This window comes from Symphodus melops, assembly GCF_947650265.1.
Source record: "Symphodus melops genome assembly, chromosome: 13".
Taxonomy (NCBI): Eukaryota; Metazoa; Chordata; class Actinopteri; order Labriformes; family Labridae; genus Symphodus; species Symphodus melops.
Window position 1 is genome coordinate 6825889 of NC_136703.1, and position 16653 is coordinate 6842541.

Here is a 16653-nt window from a genome sequence, read left to right on the forward strand (position 1 = left end):
TGTTTATTGCTGCCTTTTGAGGTGAAACAGAACTGTTTTTAGTCCTTTGTTTCTATTTTCAGCTGACTGACTGACTATAATGACTGATTTCATCTTTTAATAAGTTTGAGCTTTGTGTCCTGTGTCCTCATTACCCCTCGGTCAGTCCTATCATAATATGCTTGCAGTGGTTCTATCATTAATGTTTGAAGAGTTTCTCGATTTCATCATTTTCTTCATGTTTTTATCCTTTATAAGCCAGTTTACCAGCCTTTCCCCACCGTCCACAGGGTATTTCATCAGCTCTCTCTCACTCTGTGTTTGATCTGGCCCTGTTGTGAGTGTCACAGCTGGTTGAGCTGCAGATCAGATTGGATTGGAAGGAGGAGAGTTCACAGCGCTGTGCTGGGCTGTGCTTCTTCATCCATGCCAGTGGAATGACAACATCTTCTTTTTCTCCCTCTGCCATGGCTCTTGTTTTGTTTCTCTTAGACTTTTTTCTCTTTTTATATGCCCTCCCTTTCTCTTTCCCTCTCTGTTCTCGTCAGATTTTCGTCACCAAATAGTCTGAATATAGGGAAATGTTACCTGATAAAAAGCTTTGCAGCAAACTGAAGTAGCAAAGGACATGGCCAAAAGCTGTTAAATATGTGATCAGATAGCACAGGACTCAACCTGTTATCTTATCTGCTTTGTAACTGGAGACCTGCAACCTCCGGAACATGAGAACAAGGCTCTGTTCACGGTGTGTGTGTGTGTGTGTGTGTGTGTGTGCGTGTGCGTGTGCGCGCGTGTGTGAATTATGTAATAAGTAATGAACAGCTCCTGGCATTCTTTTGTAAAAGTCAGAATAAGAGGTAGTTAAAATGTTTTTTTCAAGAAATTAAACTTATCAGATGCGGAGTAGTCTGTAGCCTGTGGTTATGTTGTGCCCCATGTACAGAGGCTGTAGTCCTCGTATTCGTAACAGTGGTCGTGAGCCGGAATCCAACCTCGTCGATTTGCTGCATGTCATCCCCCACTCTCTCGTCCTGATATTTCCTCTCCCTCTTCATTATCTTTTAAAAAAGTGTCAGATGCTGTTGGTTATAAGTGTGAGTTCATGATTAGAAGAAAACACACAATTCAGCACTTGATCATATCATTACAGACACATAGCATCCATCAAACTATGGCTTCAATTATTGGCCAAAAAAGTCCCCAATTTAACAGATACGCTGACAGCTGACACTGCTGCTCACCTGTTCATATAACTGGTAATTTGAGGCAACTCAGACACGTTGCAGACAGATTATTATCAGCTCAGTCAAGTGTTTCACAATCGGACTCAGCAGTTTTATGTTCTGGCTGTTCAGGTATCTAATTGTGCCTTTTCTGCTGGTTTTTGTTGTGTATGTGTATTATGTCATATTTGAGAAGTTTAGGCAAGTTAGTTAGTTAAACCTACTCTTCTGAAGTAAAACATATTTAAGCAGAAGAGGGCTTTAACACAAGTCAGTTTCATATCGCAAGAAAGGCTTTTGTTTAGAAAAGTTGAACATTTGATTAGCAAATCAAAAATGTGTCTCCCTCTTACTTTCAGTTTTTAGAATTGCTGGGGGGTCATGTGCACACTCTCGCATGAATGAATCGCCTTTACGTGGAAGTCTTTCTCCAACTAAATGCTGCTCAGCTAAAAAGCCTGATTCAATAGTACCGACATCTGTTCAACATCCTGCCAGAATCAATGTTTCCATTATAGGGCAGGATTATTGATCAGTTAGTTTAGAGCCATTAATAGACTGTTTGCATCCTGATAAACTGATGTTAAAGTGGGTTAGGACTGAGAGAGAGAGGTAGAGCAGAGGAAAAGGGCAGGGACAAACAGTGTTAGGTGAAAAATGTTAATGTTGGTAAATAGAACAAAAAGGGCTATGGAGGGAAGAGAGAGAAGAAAGGAACGCTGGGAGTTCATAGGGAAGACAAAGAATAGGTGAGGACGGTAGAGAAACAAGTAAAGAAACACCCGTCATGCACATACTGCACTGCACCCGAAACTGGACATGAGAGGAATTTTAAAAGGTGTGTGAAGGTTAACTATTTTAACAATTTTCTCCTTAAGTTTAACTATACATAACATTACAAAACTAAACTACAGAGATTGAGTAAAGTAGGGTTTTTTTAAGTTACATTTCTGTCTTCCTGCTGTATCTTTTTTCTTTCTTCTACCCCTCCATTTCTTTCTTTGTTGTCACTGGTTTCATTGCAGAGTAACTTGTTTCCATGGAAACGGACTGAGCGAGATAAGCTGTGCTGCTTTCACTGCAGCGTCCATCCTGCCGCTGCTGCGCATGTGTCTTTGTGTGTGTGTGTGTGTGTGTGTGTGTGAGTGTGTGTGTGGACTAGGATAATGATTTATGAGAGTCTAATTCACTGGTCAGACACTTGGATGAACAGAGGGTTGCGTGTGTTCAGGCATGTGTGTGATTTGAGAAGGTTTAGTAATGCATCAGAATTCTTTGTCATATATGCTGATACTGATGTTTTGATTTCCTCCCTTATTTTGCTATGCTGTCTTTTTTTTTGCATCTCTCTCCTTCATTCTCTTCTCCTCTCTCCTCCCTCTTCTCTCTTTCTCTCTCTCTCTTTCATTCGTACTTCCACATCAGAGCTGTAACTTCAGACTCTCATCAGTGTCTCCGTGGTGATCATAATCACTTCGGGGAGGATCAACATCACCAAAGCAATGAACACAGGGTGAAAAATGATGGAGTGGAAAGCTGCCCTGTGATATAAGAGTTTCAAAAAAGACAAAGCACTTGCCCTAACGAAATAGTGTGATGTGTCCGTACCATGAGCAGGAACACTCCCACAGTCTGGATTGTCTTTCTTGGCCTAAATCAAATCAAAACAAAATAAAAAGACATAAATAATGTAATCATGTAGCTGACAGATTCATTTACCCAAGGTAGATTAAAACAGTATTATTTTTAATCTTGTGCCTTGGACAGTGGATAGAGCAGGAAATGAGGAGAGGGAGTGACATGATGAGGGAGCAGCAGGTCGGTATTGAACCCAGCCCGTCCGTTTGGAGGGCAAAAACCTCCGTACCTATAGTGCGACCTAACCATTAGGCAATCAGGGCCACATGCATATTTACAAACAGTTTGCATAGGTTAATTTCAAATGATGGGGATGATATTTCCTTGATTAAATGTGTCTCCAGATAAAATCAGGATATCTCACATTTATTTGGCATCTTTATTAATTAAACATGCAGCTGAGAGCAGTGCTAATAGATTCCTCTTTGTTTTATATGTAAATGGCCTGAGTTGTTTTGGTCTTTGTAATTAATTTCATTCAAGACAAGATCAATGTGATATTGAGTGTGTTATCGTTTGTGCAGAAGCAGGCAGCTTAAAGGCTCCAGATGAGATCAGATTAAAATCATATGGTGGGTAGGTTGTGGATAGTTGTGTTTTGTTACACAATGAGTGTCTTGTCATTTTGAAAATATTCAGTGTGAAAACTGTTCCATGAGAATGTGTTGTATTTCCATTTCAAATGTAAACCAAAGACTCTGAACACTCTTGCTTGATGTGATTTTCTGCACGTATGGAAAGGCAACAACGCATCCTCTTGAAAATACATTTATGTCCCACTTTACTTCTTGATTGAAGGTCCTCTCATGACTTAGCCTGTTTTGTGTCAGACAGGAAACATTCATTCCACAGCTCACTGAAATGTTTCACAGTCGATGCAGTGTCACGTCCTCCTAATGAGCGTCTGTTTGTCTCTCCGTCTCAGAACTCCCAGAAGAAAAGAGGAGCACGACCCAACAACAAACCTGACAAGAAGCTTGCTCCACAGGTAACACACACACACACACGCACGCACCCACACACACACACACACACATGCTTCCACTCTGCTATGTTTCTTAACAACAAATCAATAACCTAACCCTATCCATTAAAGACAAAGAGAGACAATGCCTTCCATAACACACACACCACAAGGCCAGAATAAAACTGACGAAAAGTAACGTAAAAAAATAACATACAAGTGAGTTTTAAATAAAGACAAGTCGATCTGGAAGAAATCAAACAGGGGTGAAGGACAACAACATTACAGTCTTTACAAGATTATTTTTTTCTGTAAGATGGATGGACCAAATAATTCTCCAATAAGCCTACTCTGTGTTTTCATTTGATCTGTCATTGTCCTGCTAGATAATAAATGATATCATCCCAGCTTCCATGTAGCATTTGTGTTGTCAGCATCACCTGAGGCCAGATGGGGGCCAGAAATGTGATTGCTTGTGCTGCAGTGGAGATGACAAAAGACATCAATACTCACTGTCATTTCCACTAACCTGTATCAAGAGAGCTGCAGTCGTTCAAAATAATAAGATTTGATTGGAAACTGAACCTGTTATTTCACAAATCCACTCCCTCATGAACTTTTGCACCATTAACCTTCGCCACATATGATCGCAATCAGCAACAACACCAAGATGTTTGGTGCAGTGAAGCACAAATGTAAATGTATCCTTTCATAGCCAATAGGAATCAAAACAATGGGAGGCAGAGTCTACTGAGTGTAAGAGGAGTTTATGTTTCGGTTGCCTATTGTAGATTCAACAGAATCGGGTGTTGATTGCAGATTCCAACTGCTATGTTTGAAATTAAACACGTTTCAGTATTTAGCGTGTTCCTGCCTCACAGTTCATGATTGTGCAGTTTGTGTGTCTCTTGTGTTTGTGACCCATATCCTCAGGGGTTCACACTCTCTCTGTACAAACAAGCTCTGTACATTTGACGCAGACAGATCAGCAGTTCCTGTACTCCTTACTCGTCTCCGTGTGCTCTCGTTCTATTATCTGCCCTCGGTCTGTTTCTGCAGGTGTTTGGGTTTAATATAATCTGTGAATAGCAGCCTTTGTTTATGTTTGGATTATAGATCAGGCCCTGACATCTCTCTTTAAATCTATGCCTCCTCCTGGTTCTGGTTCTGCATAGAAATAATGCTGTTTCTGTGGCTACACTTTCCCAAAGTTTTCTTACATTTTTACAGTTACATGTCACTTAAATAGCTCACACACTGCTCTATTCACTTTTTCCCAATCTGTGAAATGTGCATTTAAGTATATAGAACTGAACATGCTCTGGTGTTTAGGGTATAAAAAATACAAATGAAAAACAAACAGGTGTGATATATCACTCCATGAGGTGTTTGCGGTGAAACTAATTTTCTCAATCATCATCTTTCACGAGATGCTGAGCTACACTAGACCAGGCTGAGTCTCCAAGCCACATACCATAAATGGCTATAAATTCTCTGGCTCTCGCCTTGCTTAATGTGGTTGGAAATGCTCCACATGGGCTGTAAAACAAATACAGCCACAGAAGTGCTTCTTAGGAATGGGAGCACAGGATCATCCAGGGTCAGCAGCCCTCAGCTGAGTTTGGGATGAAAGAAAAAGATACTTTAAAGACTAAAAATTGTCTTCAAGAAACAAGAAACAAAAAAGAGTCCTTTAAATATGGCTATTATTATCTGATTATATCATGTAGTTGTGTTTTAGTCCTTGCCATTGGCCTTTAGTAGTCAGATAAACGTGGTTAAAATGGACTTGAGCTTGTACAGCACTTTTCTTCTGACTACGTAAAGCACTTTTAAACCGCAGGTCACAACTACACATTCACACAGTGATGGCAGAGGATGCTTTGTAAAGCTTCCATCAGTGTTAACTAATCCTTCATACACATTGACATGTAAGAGTGTTTAGTTTGCATGCTCCATATGCAGAGGCTATGGTCCTCGAAGTGGGCAGCCCAGGTTCGAATCCGACCTTTGGCTGTTTTTCTGCACGTCATTCCCCAATTTCTGTATTTCCTCGATTTCTAGCTCCACTCACTCTCCTGTCTCTCAAATAAAGGCACAAAAAGATCTAAAATAAAATCGTGAGAATAACAATTGAAAAACACGAAATAAAATTGCACATTACCTCAACACATGATTAAACCCTTATTGGATAGTTTATACAAAGCTATTTGAATAAGAACAAGTGTATGTAGGTCTACTGTGTTGGAAAAAAAATGTTGAGACCTGGAATGAGAGCCATTACTAAAAAACATGATCATCTTTGGCAGCAGCGATGTATTATCTTTTTTCCGTTTGGGTCCAGGGAGTTTCAAAAGCAAAAAGGTTGGGAACCACTGGGACAGCCGACTGCTTCCTCTCCTCTGCATAGTTCTAGTGATTTGCTTGTTCAACTGTCTGTGAACTGTTTTAATCTCACGGTACTCTATTTTGTGAACTGGTAGGTTTGGAAAATGGCAAAGCACTAATGAGTGTGTTTTAGTGTCATGCTTTTGTCTGTTTTTCATAAAAACCTCAAACACAGTCAGACTCTGATTTCACCACAAGTTCATCAGGAACCTCTTTGTCATTATCTCTTTATTTCAGGGCCATTTTAAGCAACATTAAAAGCCAGTCCATCCCACTGTAGCTGCGGTGCTATAATGGGTTGTGGCTTGTGTTCAACTTAATTATGTTAATTTTCCTCCTATAAACGCCAGAGATGACTTCAGGAGAATCTCTTTGCTTTGAAAAATACACTGGATGGATTAATTGAAGGAGGTCGCTGTGAGGACTATAATTGCTCTGGGACGCCAGAGTTTAACTGTCCAGCATTCTGGAGGTGCTGTGGCACTAAAACACAGATGTAAGGAGATTCCCCACATGAAAACCCTGTCAATGTCGTCCTGGATCTTGCTGCCAGTGGGTCTACACAGTTGAGTTGTGGGGAGGATTAGGGTTAGGTAGTGTCAGAGTTGTCACTACCTGGAGCTTGCATGTCCAGACCTTGGGTCTGTCTGTTTTGCTTGAGGGTAGGTTATGTAACTTATCAGTAGGATGGAGGGGCATGACTGGAGGAAGGGTTGCCTACTGCATGAAAAGTAGGATTTTCTGCAGTACACCGAAAATTATCAGCACAGGCAAACTTCATCGTAAACTGCCATTAACTGTCGGGAATAATGGGCAATTGCAGTGGTCCTCACTCAGTACTTCTCCTTCGACAGGGCACAAATATCTTGTGTTTATTTCAAAATTGTTGAATCCCTTTTGTATCCCAGTTTGTATTTTAAAAAAGAATGCGCATAATTTTTGTAGTTTCCCGTTAGCGCATTTTTCTTTGTGTCGGCAATTGCAGCAACACATTTCTTTATTGATTACTTTCTGTAAGGAATTTCCATAAAACAAGTTTTAAAGACCCCAAGAGGATTAATCAATCAGTCAAGCTCTCAATGCATGAATCCATCCTTCAATCATTAACGAGAGACCCAAAGTTGCAACTGCACCTTTCATGATATGAGATGCGTGCATGTCAGCCTCTTGTTGATGCAGCAGATTTTTGTAACTATGTCATCTCAGTGCTCTCCTCTCTTTCTGCCCTGTCACTGCAGGAGGACAGTTCTGACTTAAAGTGTCAACTCCACTTTGCAAAAGAAGAATCAGCCCTGATGTGCAAGAAGCTGACGAAGCTGGTGAAGGACGGCGAGGCCATGAAGGAGGAGCTCGCCAAGTTCAGGTCGCTGTATGGAGACGTCAACGCCTCGCTCACCGTGGAGGAGGTAAGGGAATATGGAGGATGTAAAGACCTAGGAGGAAGAAGTTTGTCATTGCCACATGGTGATTAATGAGGAAATTAGCAGGGACAAATTAGTGGTCTGTGAACAAGGCCGTGAAACGAGAGCTTGTTGTGTCCAGAACACTGTATGACCAAAAAACGCTCTCACGGATCTTCGCTCATATTTGGAGCTGACAAACAGCCATTGGAAGTGTTTCCTGGAAACAAGTTTTGGAAAAGCTCAACCATGTGATACTCAACTTCTGCTCTGTAGAACTGTCTATGAGTTGCAATAGAGTACCACTAGGCTTTTATTGAGACCAAGGGCAGTGAAATCTCACCACCACTCCCTGAAAAGCCTGGGAAAATTCTTGTAAAATGTAATTGCATTGTTTTAGAAACAGCCCAAAATGCTCTCTCGCTCATTATGCCTCTCAATTTTGAGCCATTTCACTGACAAATTCGATAAAGCCAGCATGAACAAACATTACAACAAACAGAAGCGTTTTCCCATATTCTTAACAATTGTTATAAAACTGCAATTTTTTACGATGAGTGTTTTAATAAATTGTACAGATCTTAGGATAGACTTAAGAAGAAATAAACAAAAGCGCTTCACACCCACACCCAGGTTGCCGACTCTCCCCACACCCGTGAGGCTGAGATCAGAGTCCACTTGAAGCTGGTGGAGGAGGAGGCCAACCTGCTGAGTCGACGCATCGTGGAGCTGGAGGTGGAGAACAGGGGACTCCGAGCTGAGATGGAGGACATGAAGGGACCACAAGGTAGTTACGCTACTAATTAGCATGCTAATAAGCAACTCGTTAAAGGTGAATTTTGTGACTTTAATTTCACATGTTACCAAAAGGCTACATCTTTGAAAAAAATGTGTCTTTAGTTCTTTCTGATAGACTTAGATTGACTGGCGTCCTTATCATTCTCATGTCTATACAAAAACATAGTACTTGCAGCAAGTTAGCTTAGCTTGGCACAAACCCTGGGAAACAAGCAGGAACACATTGGAGTTTACCTCTTCAATGAACTTTCTGATTTTTTGTATTTGGTCAGGTTAGCTGTTTCTCTTTGGTCAGTATAAAAATAATAGTTATATCAACCTACTTCTAAACGGTTTGACCTCTCATTGTTTCCTCTCCCATAGATGGTCCTCAAGAACTCTCAGGTGTTGGTGGTGGCCTTGGGACAGGTGTTGGTCTTGGAGGAGGGGCCATGGTGCTTGGTGGAGGGGCTTCATCTGAGAACGTTATGGAGCTCCAGAGACACCTCCAGTTTGTGGAGGAAGAGGCGGAACTTCTGAGGCGGTCTTTAATCGAGATGGAAGAACAAAACAAGCTTCTGATGAACGAGATTAACCGCTATAAATCGGAAATCCCACCGCCAACATCCACACTTTCGTCCAATTCATTAGCATCACTGACAGACGGGCTGCTCAATGACAGCCCGGTGCACTCCATACAAGAAGGGGCAGTTCTTATCAGCACCGATGCCCCGGCCCAGGAGGAGGAGCTCAGATTGGCGAGGTTACAGATCGGAGAGCTGAGTGGAAAGGTGAAAAAGCTGCAGTACGAGAACAGAGTGCTTCTGTCCAACCTGCAACGCTGTGATCTGGCCTCCTACCATGCACCTTCCTCTTCCTCATCTTCCTCCTCATTAAGATTAGCTCTGGAGACTGACGCCGAGGCTGGAGACTCAGCTGAGTGCCTCCCAACCAGGTATGATCACATTTTGTAAGAAGGATTGGGGTGTTGTTTTGGTGCTAAACGAAGAACTGTATTTAGATCTCTCTCATGTTTCAGTAAGATTTTTTTTTTTTGGAGTACCTCAACAACAATGTTGAAAACTTGATGAATAAAAACAAACACTGTCTACATTTGTAACAAATTCTACAGTATCCCATTTTATTTCTCAGAGTTCTACAGGTAGCAGAGTCAGGTTTCTCAAAATTGGGATAGGGGATTTTCCCAGTTTCTTAAACCGGGATATGACATTTATGTTGCCAAACACACAAAAAAAGGATTCAAAAAATAAGTTAATGAAGTCTATGTGAAAGCACTTATAGAGACGTTCATCCTCCAGCAGACTAACTTGTGCCTTTATAGACAATGGTGCGCTCTAATAAAGCCGTAGTAATTCCCTGATTCTTTAGGCTCTTTAGGTTATTTATTTAATTTGGTTCCAACACAACAATTTGACAAAACATGTCGTTTCTCATGTCATCTCTTCCAAAAGCTTAAAAGATAAGAAAGTCTACCTTAAAAGACACAGGGGTTGTATTCATAAAGTACTAAAAGTTGCTCTTCGTGACAAAATTCTAAGAACATTTTTAGAATCAGGACATTTTCTAAGACTTTCCTCTGAAAGTTCAGACCGGATCCTTGTAAAGATGAAAGTTATTCACAGTGTCTCAGCCCTTAAAAGAGCTCAGAAGGTGTAAAACTGTGAGGAGTAGTGAGGAGGACTTCTCACAGGTTCAAGAGTTTCTCAGGCTGAGGAGAAAATAGAGAGATGTTCATCAAACACTACATGAAGAATATTTTTGACTATTTGTTGGGCACAACAGACACAAATCTATCTATGACTTTTTTCAGTACAAAGTGAGACATGCATGCTGAGTTTCTCTTCATGTGGTCAGCTCCACAGGTGCATCCAATCACTAATTAAGACCCTTCACACGTTGATGTAACGATCAGCAGGTGAACAAGCTGCTGCACGAGTGGACATGTGATTTCAAATATCTTGTACTTTTAAAGTATGTCTAACATTTTATCCCCCAGATGATGATTCTATGATTGGCTAGTTTTTCTCAATTTTTTATTGTGAAAAAATGTCATACCTAGCAACAGGGTCAACCATGCCTCCTCACTAAGATAAAAGTTTCTGTCTCTTCTTTGCTCAGACAGAGTTGCTCTAAAATGTTTCAAAATCAAAAGCTAATTACTCCTTGCTAGCATTTTTTAAGATAAGTTAAGAGCTCTCTGAGAGGATTACGGGCCCTGAAAGTCTAATTGAAGAGTTTGAGAGGAAACAAGCCAAGTTGCTGTTCTACGTTACGTAAGGCACCACAGAATCATCATAATAGACACAGAAAGAATGTTCAGCAGGGGTCAAAGTCTTCAGCCGGACATATTGAAGTATTGCAAAATTTAAAATTCTATATTTTTAATGTTGTCACAATGCGACCTGACAGGAATATGAGTGTCTCTTCACACTTGAGCTGATGATGCATGAGAAGCAACCCGATGTACGTTTGCTCATCATTAGGAGTAAAATATTATAAAGATTGATCGGCAATGCTTGGCACTGGAAACAAAGGTCAACGGATGAGTCTCGCTAAATCAACATCAAATAATATGACCCTATTTTCGAACATTTTGTGGGCAACATTGAACTTGTACTCCCGATATCTAAGCAAGGGGAAGGAGTCCTGAATGCTCTCTCTCTGTTCCCCTCAGTCCGCCCCACCGAAAAGAGCCAGTCGGGGGTGAGAACGAAGCCCTGGAGATCAAGGAACAGAAAAAGAACATCGAGGACAACGCTTACGCAATAACCTCGCTCCCTGATTGCCTGGGGCAGAAGGACCATGATGCCTTGCTAGCCATGAGGGATCAGGCTCGCTTGGTTTCCACGGCGATACAGCTCCTGACCTCCCCCGAGTCGAACTGCCTCTCTTCCTCACCATCCATCTACCACAAGGTCTGCAATGAGGCAGCAGAGCAGTGTGACCTGGAGAAACCTCAGCCTCACAGTCAGGTACACGTCCTGTGTGTATCTCTGCGCAGTCCTGTCAGCTGAGCCTGTTTGTTCATAATCACATCAGCTTATGTGATCGCTGTCTCTTGTTTTTACTTCAAATTTAGATTATAAACCTCTGACCATAAGAGTTAGCAGCAAAAACACAAAGTTACAGATCAGAGACACAAAGGGAGACAAAACACAACATACTAAACTCTAAAATTTGCCTTTAAAAAAAGAATCATCTACGAGTCAAATCTGGTACTCCCTCGATTAAGCAGTTGCGCTAAAACATAAACATCCAATGCCCTTTTCCCAATTTATGCTTCACTAACACACACCTTCCTCAAGATCTCTACCTGGAAATGTCACACAGCTCCCCTCTGTTGAGGAAAACAACAATGGTGTTTAATTTCTGACAGACCACCACTTACATTTTAATCTAGTCTTATTCATGAAAAACCAAACGTTTATGTGGCCAGACTTCCTATTATTAAAAATCTATTCTTAGCTTGTCTGTATCATTGTTTAAGGGTTTGTAGACAGACATTTAGCGTCATATGTGCCTTTAAATGGCCCCCCGGAGACAAATACATTTTTTTGAATTGAATATGTTTTGTTGAACAATGGTAGAGTTGTTACTGTTGTTTTTTTTTCTTCCTTGAATGATTTCAGAGCATACTGCAGTACCAGCTCCACAACTTGTCATTCATCAAACCAAGCTGTTCCCTGACAGCCGATGGCAACTGAGAACTTGATCGTTTCTGTTCTTTGTGTTCTTTCCCAGATTTCAGAGCTGTCTGACCTTGCGGATCGGCCTCTCGTCGGCGCTCTTACGAGCAGGCTCCAAGCTCTACATGCCCAGCTACAGTGCTTTGTGGAACGAGTGGACGTCGTGGGTAAAGCCTCTGCAGGCGTGAGGGACCCTCAGATGCAAGGAGCGTCTCCTCTGGCCTCACCATGCGCCTCCCTCCCTTTCTCTGGAGACGACCTAAATGGGCTGAACTCAGCTGAGAAGAAGGTAAAAGTCAAGGAACACAAACCTCCTTTTCACACCTGGTCTCTCTGTCTCTTTTAAGTTTCTGTCATTCTTTGAAAGCTTTGACATTTGTTGGATTTCTATTTTTATTTTGTCACTAGTTTTCACTTTTCCTCAGTTTTTTGTGTTTGGTCCACTGACAACTATTAGTTTGGCTGAATACGACTCCCAATCCCATCTAAACATGCATCTTATTTTCTCCTCACAGTGGGGCATGGATTTACACGCTCAACGCTCAAATTTAAAGACAAAGACTTTTCTAACAATAAAAACAAGCAAGAGTTGAAGTGAGAATAAGAAAAGATAACTTCATGTTTTATTTTGGCTCTGCAGATGATCATCAAGATTCATTAGGATTTATTCATAAGAGGAAAAAACAGCTATTCACCAGTGTTTTCCAAATACTGGGGATTTTAAAAATGGCTCCAAAGTCGGCAGAACATTTCCAGAAAGCTCTCTAAATTCTTGCCAATCCACGTCTTGTTCCAAGACTTATTCTTCTTCCACAAGATTTGGTGTTGAAAATTAACCCTTTAAGTGACAAATACAAATTTGGAATTGGAAAAAACCTGCCTTTGGTTTGTAAGTTTAACTCATATTTGACCTGAAGTGTAAATCTCTCCACTTAATGCCATCCATGTCCTGTGCATGCTTTTGAATTGACTCCTAACCTAGTTTTGAGTTGTGCTTTAAGGCCTTGAATGGAGCCTGTTCTCTGCATGAACAAAGAAGACTTTTTAAGGGCTCCTTTGTATTTATTTATACTTCTATCAACATACCATACAATTAATAAAAATCAGTCTGGGCTGTTTTCTATGTTTCATTCAGATTTATTGAGTAACAAACTGTTTCTGGGAGTCGTAGCGTAACAGAACTCTTAAAAATTAATCATTGTTGTGGTTTGAATATTTTCTTTAAAAACCTTTGAATTGAAAAATGGTGAGGGACAAAACATATCTTCAGGAGAGAGTTTGGTGTTTTCCTGTATTTTTAAGATACTGAGGCTGCACTGTCAATAAAAAGTGAATATTTTGTCTTTGATTAGACTGATAAGACTAAAAATGGATGCTGTAGATGAAAACAACACACAACCACTTACATCGCCTGTATAATTCTATTGCTATTCTGGAGCGTTAATACACAGATCAAATAATCAGAGTAATTAAAATGGATCTTTTGTATGTAACAATAATCGTGGACAATGCTTCAGAGGGTTTCTCACAGCATATGAGAAAACTTGTTTTAAAATAGATTTCCAATCATACTCCATTAATCACAGATTCAGTCATAATTGATCCACAGTTTCTTTGCTGGTGTTGTAGACCACAGTTAACGAGACCAGAACATTCTCGAGGCCAGAGTGCTTTGAGACCAAGACTAGACAGCTGAAACACAAAGACAAATATGTCTCGTGTACAGGGGTGTCTCACTTAATTAGACTGCTGTTTTAGAAAGTGCTGTTTACCTTGTATTCACAGTAATGACATGGAAAAATAATAATATCAGCGTTGGGCTTGACTGGTCTTGATTTAAAATCCCAGTCGGCCGAGACCGAGACAAGATAGCAAAGGTTTCGATTCCAAAACAACACCTTCAAAAAGTGGTCTCGAAACCAGTCTTGAGACTAAAACCGATCTCGAGTAGCACAATGCTAACGATCCACTGCATTGTAAATTATATTACTACATGTAACATTTAGCACATAAAAAGCACATTGGAATTAGAATCACCTTTGAATTGATCCATTATGAGCATCTTTCTCTTGGGTTTTCCCAGGCCCTTGACTCTCAGGAACATAATTTAAAAAAATGTATGACAGGAAATCTTTTTTTTTTTCTTTCTCATTTAATTTGCCTGTTTGAAGGGGACACATTATGTTTAGACTCCATTAGAGGCCAATTCTGAGTCCCAACACCCCTCCGATGTCCCTTTTCCTTTCTTCCCTTCCCCCCCTGCACCCCTTCCTCCTTCCCTCTTCCTCTCTGCACGGGCACCATAACTGTCGTTTTCTGCACTTCACCTTCATGTTTGCCATCCCTTCCTTTTTTAAACCTTCTGTCTCTCACTCCTCATTCCTACTCCTCTTCATTATTTCCTCTGACTTCTCCTTGCTTGCCTCACATCCTTTACCTAACTCTTCCTGCTCTTCCTTCGTCTTCTCCCATGTCTCTGCTTTGCTTCCTCATCTGCACTCGCTGCTCTCACACCTCTTCCACCTCTGTTGACCTTTGCTCTTACCTTTCATCCTAACTGTCTTACTCCTTCTCTTTTCCTTCCCATCAAACCCTTTTCTCCCCTCCTTCTTCCTCCCTTTCCTCCTCTCTTTTCCCCTGTCCTTCTCTTCTTCCCTTTTTTTCTCTTCCGTCTATGTTTTTTTTTTTTTACCTTCCTCTCAGCCATTCATTCTGCCCTCCATCCTCCTTTTCTTTCTCTTCTCCACGCTCTCCTTCTCGTCTCTGACAAAGCTCTTTTTCCTCTACATCCTTTTTTTTGTCTTGTGAGAACCATGACCAACTCTTTCCGTTTGGTTTTTCATTTATTCTCAATGTTGTCATAAGGATGGACGCCGTTTTGGTCGTATTGTTTTATTCTTATTGTGTGTTTGTTTTTTTGTTTTCTCTCTTTATTTTTTCTCCATCATGTTTGTTGGTTCAACACCTTCCCTCCCTCTCTATTTTATTTCTGTTTGTTTGTTTTTACTTCATTAACTTGCCCATACATGCATGCAGCAGCCTGATTATAGGGATCAATCAGAGGCGGTGGTGAAAGGTCAAACTGAAGAGAGCAGCCAATCAGACATCAGTGAGACGAAAAAGCAGGAATTCAGCCAGCTGGAACAGGGAGAGAAGGAGGCAGGTGAAGCGCTGGTAAGTGGCTCGATGTGACAATCATTCACATCATGATGGGAGAGAACATTTTCACCAAAGAAAAACAGGAGCCTGAAATTGTATCCCCAGTCCTTCCTGTAACCAAATGAGATTGAGACAGCATTTTCCAGCATGGTGACCAAGATGACTTGGCTCAGGCTTCATCCATGTTTATTTATAGTCTATGATAAAAACACAGGAACACAGTAAATGACGCATACTGTAGCTTTATGAATGTTTCGCCCTATGCATAAAATTGCATCCGAATAGCTTGTTTATTATTTTAGATCTCTACTGTTTTTTGTTTTTGTCTTTCAAAATAATGTTGCCCTTACACTAGTATTATTGATTTATCCTTAAATTAATTTAAATCTTGTAGATGAGAAAATATTTCAAAAAATGTAGCCTGAAATTAGCATGTTAGCCTTCATTAGGTAAACCGTATTGAAGAATAAGACGCTTTATTTAGACCCGTTTTAAATATTAAGAAATAAGTTCAACCCCTATCTGCAGTATTTGTTTGACATTCCAGAAAATAAACCTCATAACCACACTGCTGTGTTAGCGTCCACCAAACCCTCGTGCAAACACGCAACAACAAGCAGTCCGGAAAAGATTTATCAAAGGCTCATTCATACACGCATAAAAAACACACGCATTCACTCACTGAAAGTCACTGATGTGGGTTAGCGCTGGAAATTCATGGTAGCAACACAGTACAGTAAACATACAAACAGTGGCTTCCCCGTCAGATGTGAGACTGACATGAAGAAAAAAAACCTTTGTTCGGTTGACCTTTTGCTGGCCTGTTTCCATGGTAACCAGGGCTGTGTGTGTGTGTTGGAGAGAAAGGGGTTAGAGAGAACATTAAGGACAAAGAAAAAGTTACGTAAAGAGTTTTTTTTTATTTTGGCAAGTTTCTCTATCTGCCATGTTCATCTGAGCAGTGTCACCAGCTGGAGGGTGGATTGTTAAATTTGGGCTGTTTTTGTCTAATACATATTACTGTTGATCGTGTGTGCCGTATGTTTGACAGTAGTATGTAGTATATGATCACTAGTCTGTTTTTTGGTTTTTTTTGCATGAGCTTTATTTGGGTCTTGGAATGCAGAAGTAAACCGCATCCCAGCAGACAGCAAACACTTCTACTGTGTAGCATCTACTAAAGGTCCAAAATGATTTTTTTGAAGTTGTTTTTTGGGGTTTTTAGCCATTATTAGAGAGATAGGTTAAAGAGAGAAGGGGGATTCACTGGTCAAATTCAAACCCAGGCTGCCCTCTTGGAGGACCACGGCCTCCATACATCAGTTTGAGATTCTTATAAATAAGTGAGCCTCACCGATAGGGTGCTGATTTGGTGCATGAATTAGCTTAAAAAAAAATGGTGGGTAAGCCCGCCGAGA

The 16653-nt window shown here is 40.7% G+C and overlaps 1 protein-coding gene across 2 annotated transcripts in view; it reads left to right on the plus strand.

Annotated features, from left to right (window-relative positions):
• The window catches only part of mtcl2 (microtubule crosslinking factor 2), an 89230-nt gene that overhangs the window by 53009 nt on the left and 19568 nt on the right, over positions 1–16653 (plus strand). Inside the window, exons 5-11 of one of the 2 annotated variants that reach the window (XM_079359089.1) lie at positions 3766–3828; positions 7431–7598; positions 8226–8379; positions 8754–9324; positions 11065–11362; positions 12132–12365; positions 15113–15250. In XM_079359089.1, coding sequence (XP_079215215.1) covers positions 3766–3828; positions 7431–7598; positions 8226–8379; positions 8754–9324; positions 11065–11362; positions 12132–12365; positions 15113–15250 — 1626 coding nt within the window. The remainder of the gene's footprint in view (positions 1–3765; positions 3829–7430; positions 7599–8225; positions 8380–8753; positions 9325–11064; positions 11363–12131; positions 12366–15112; positions 15251–16653) is intronic. The other variant, XM_079359090.1, reaches the window with a different exon arrangement.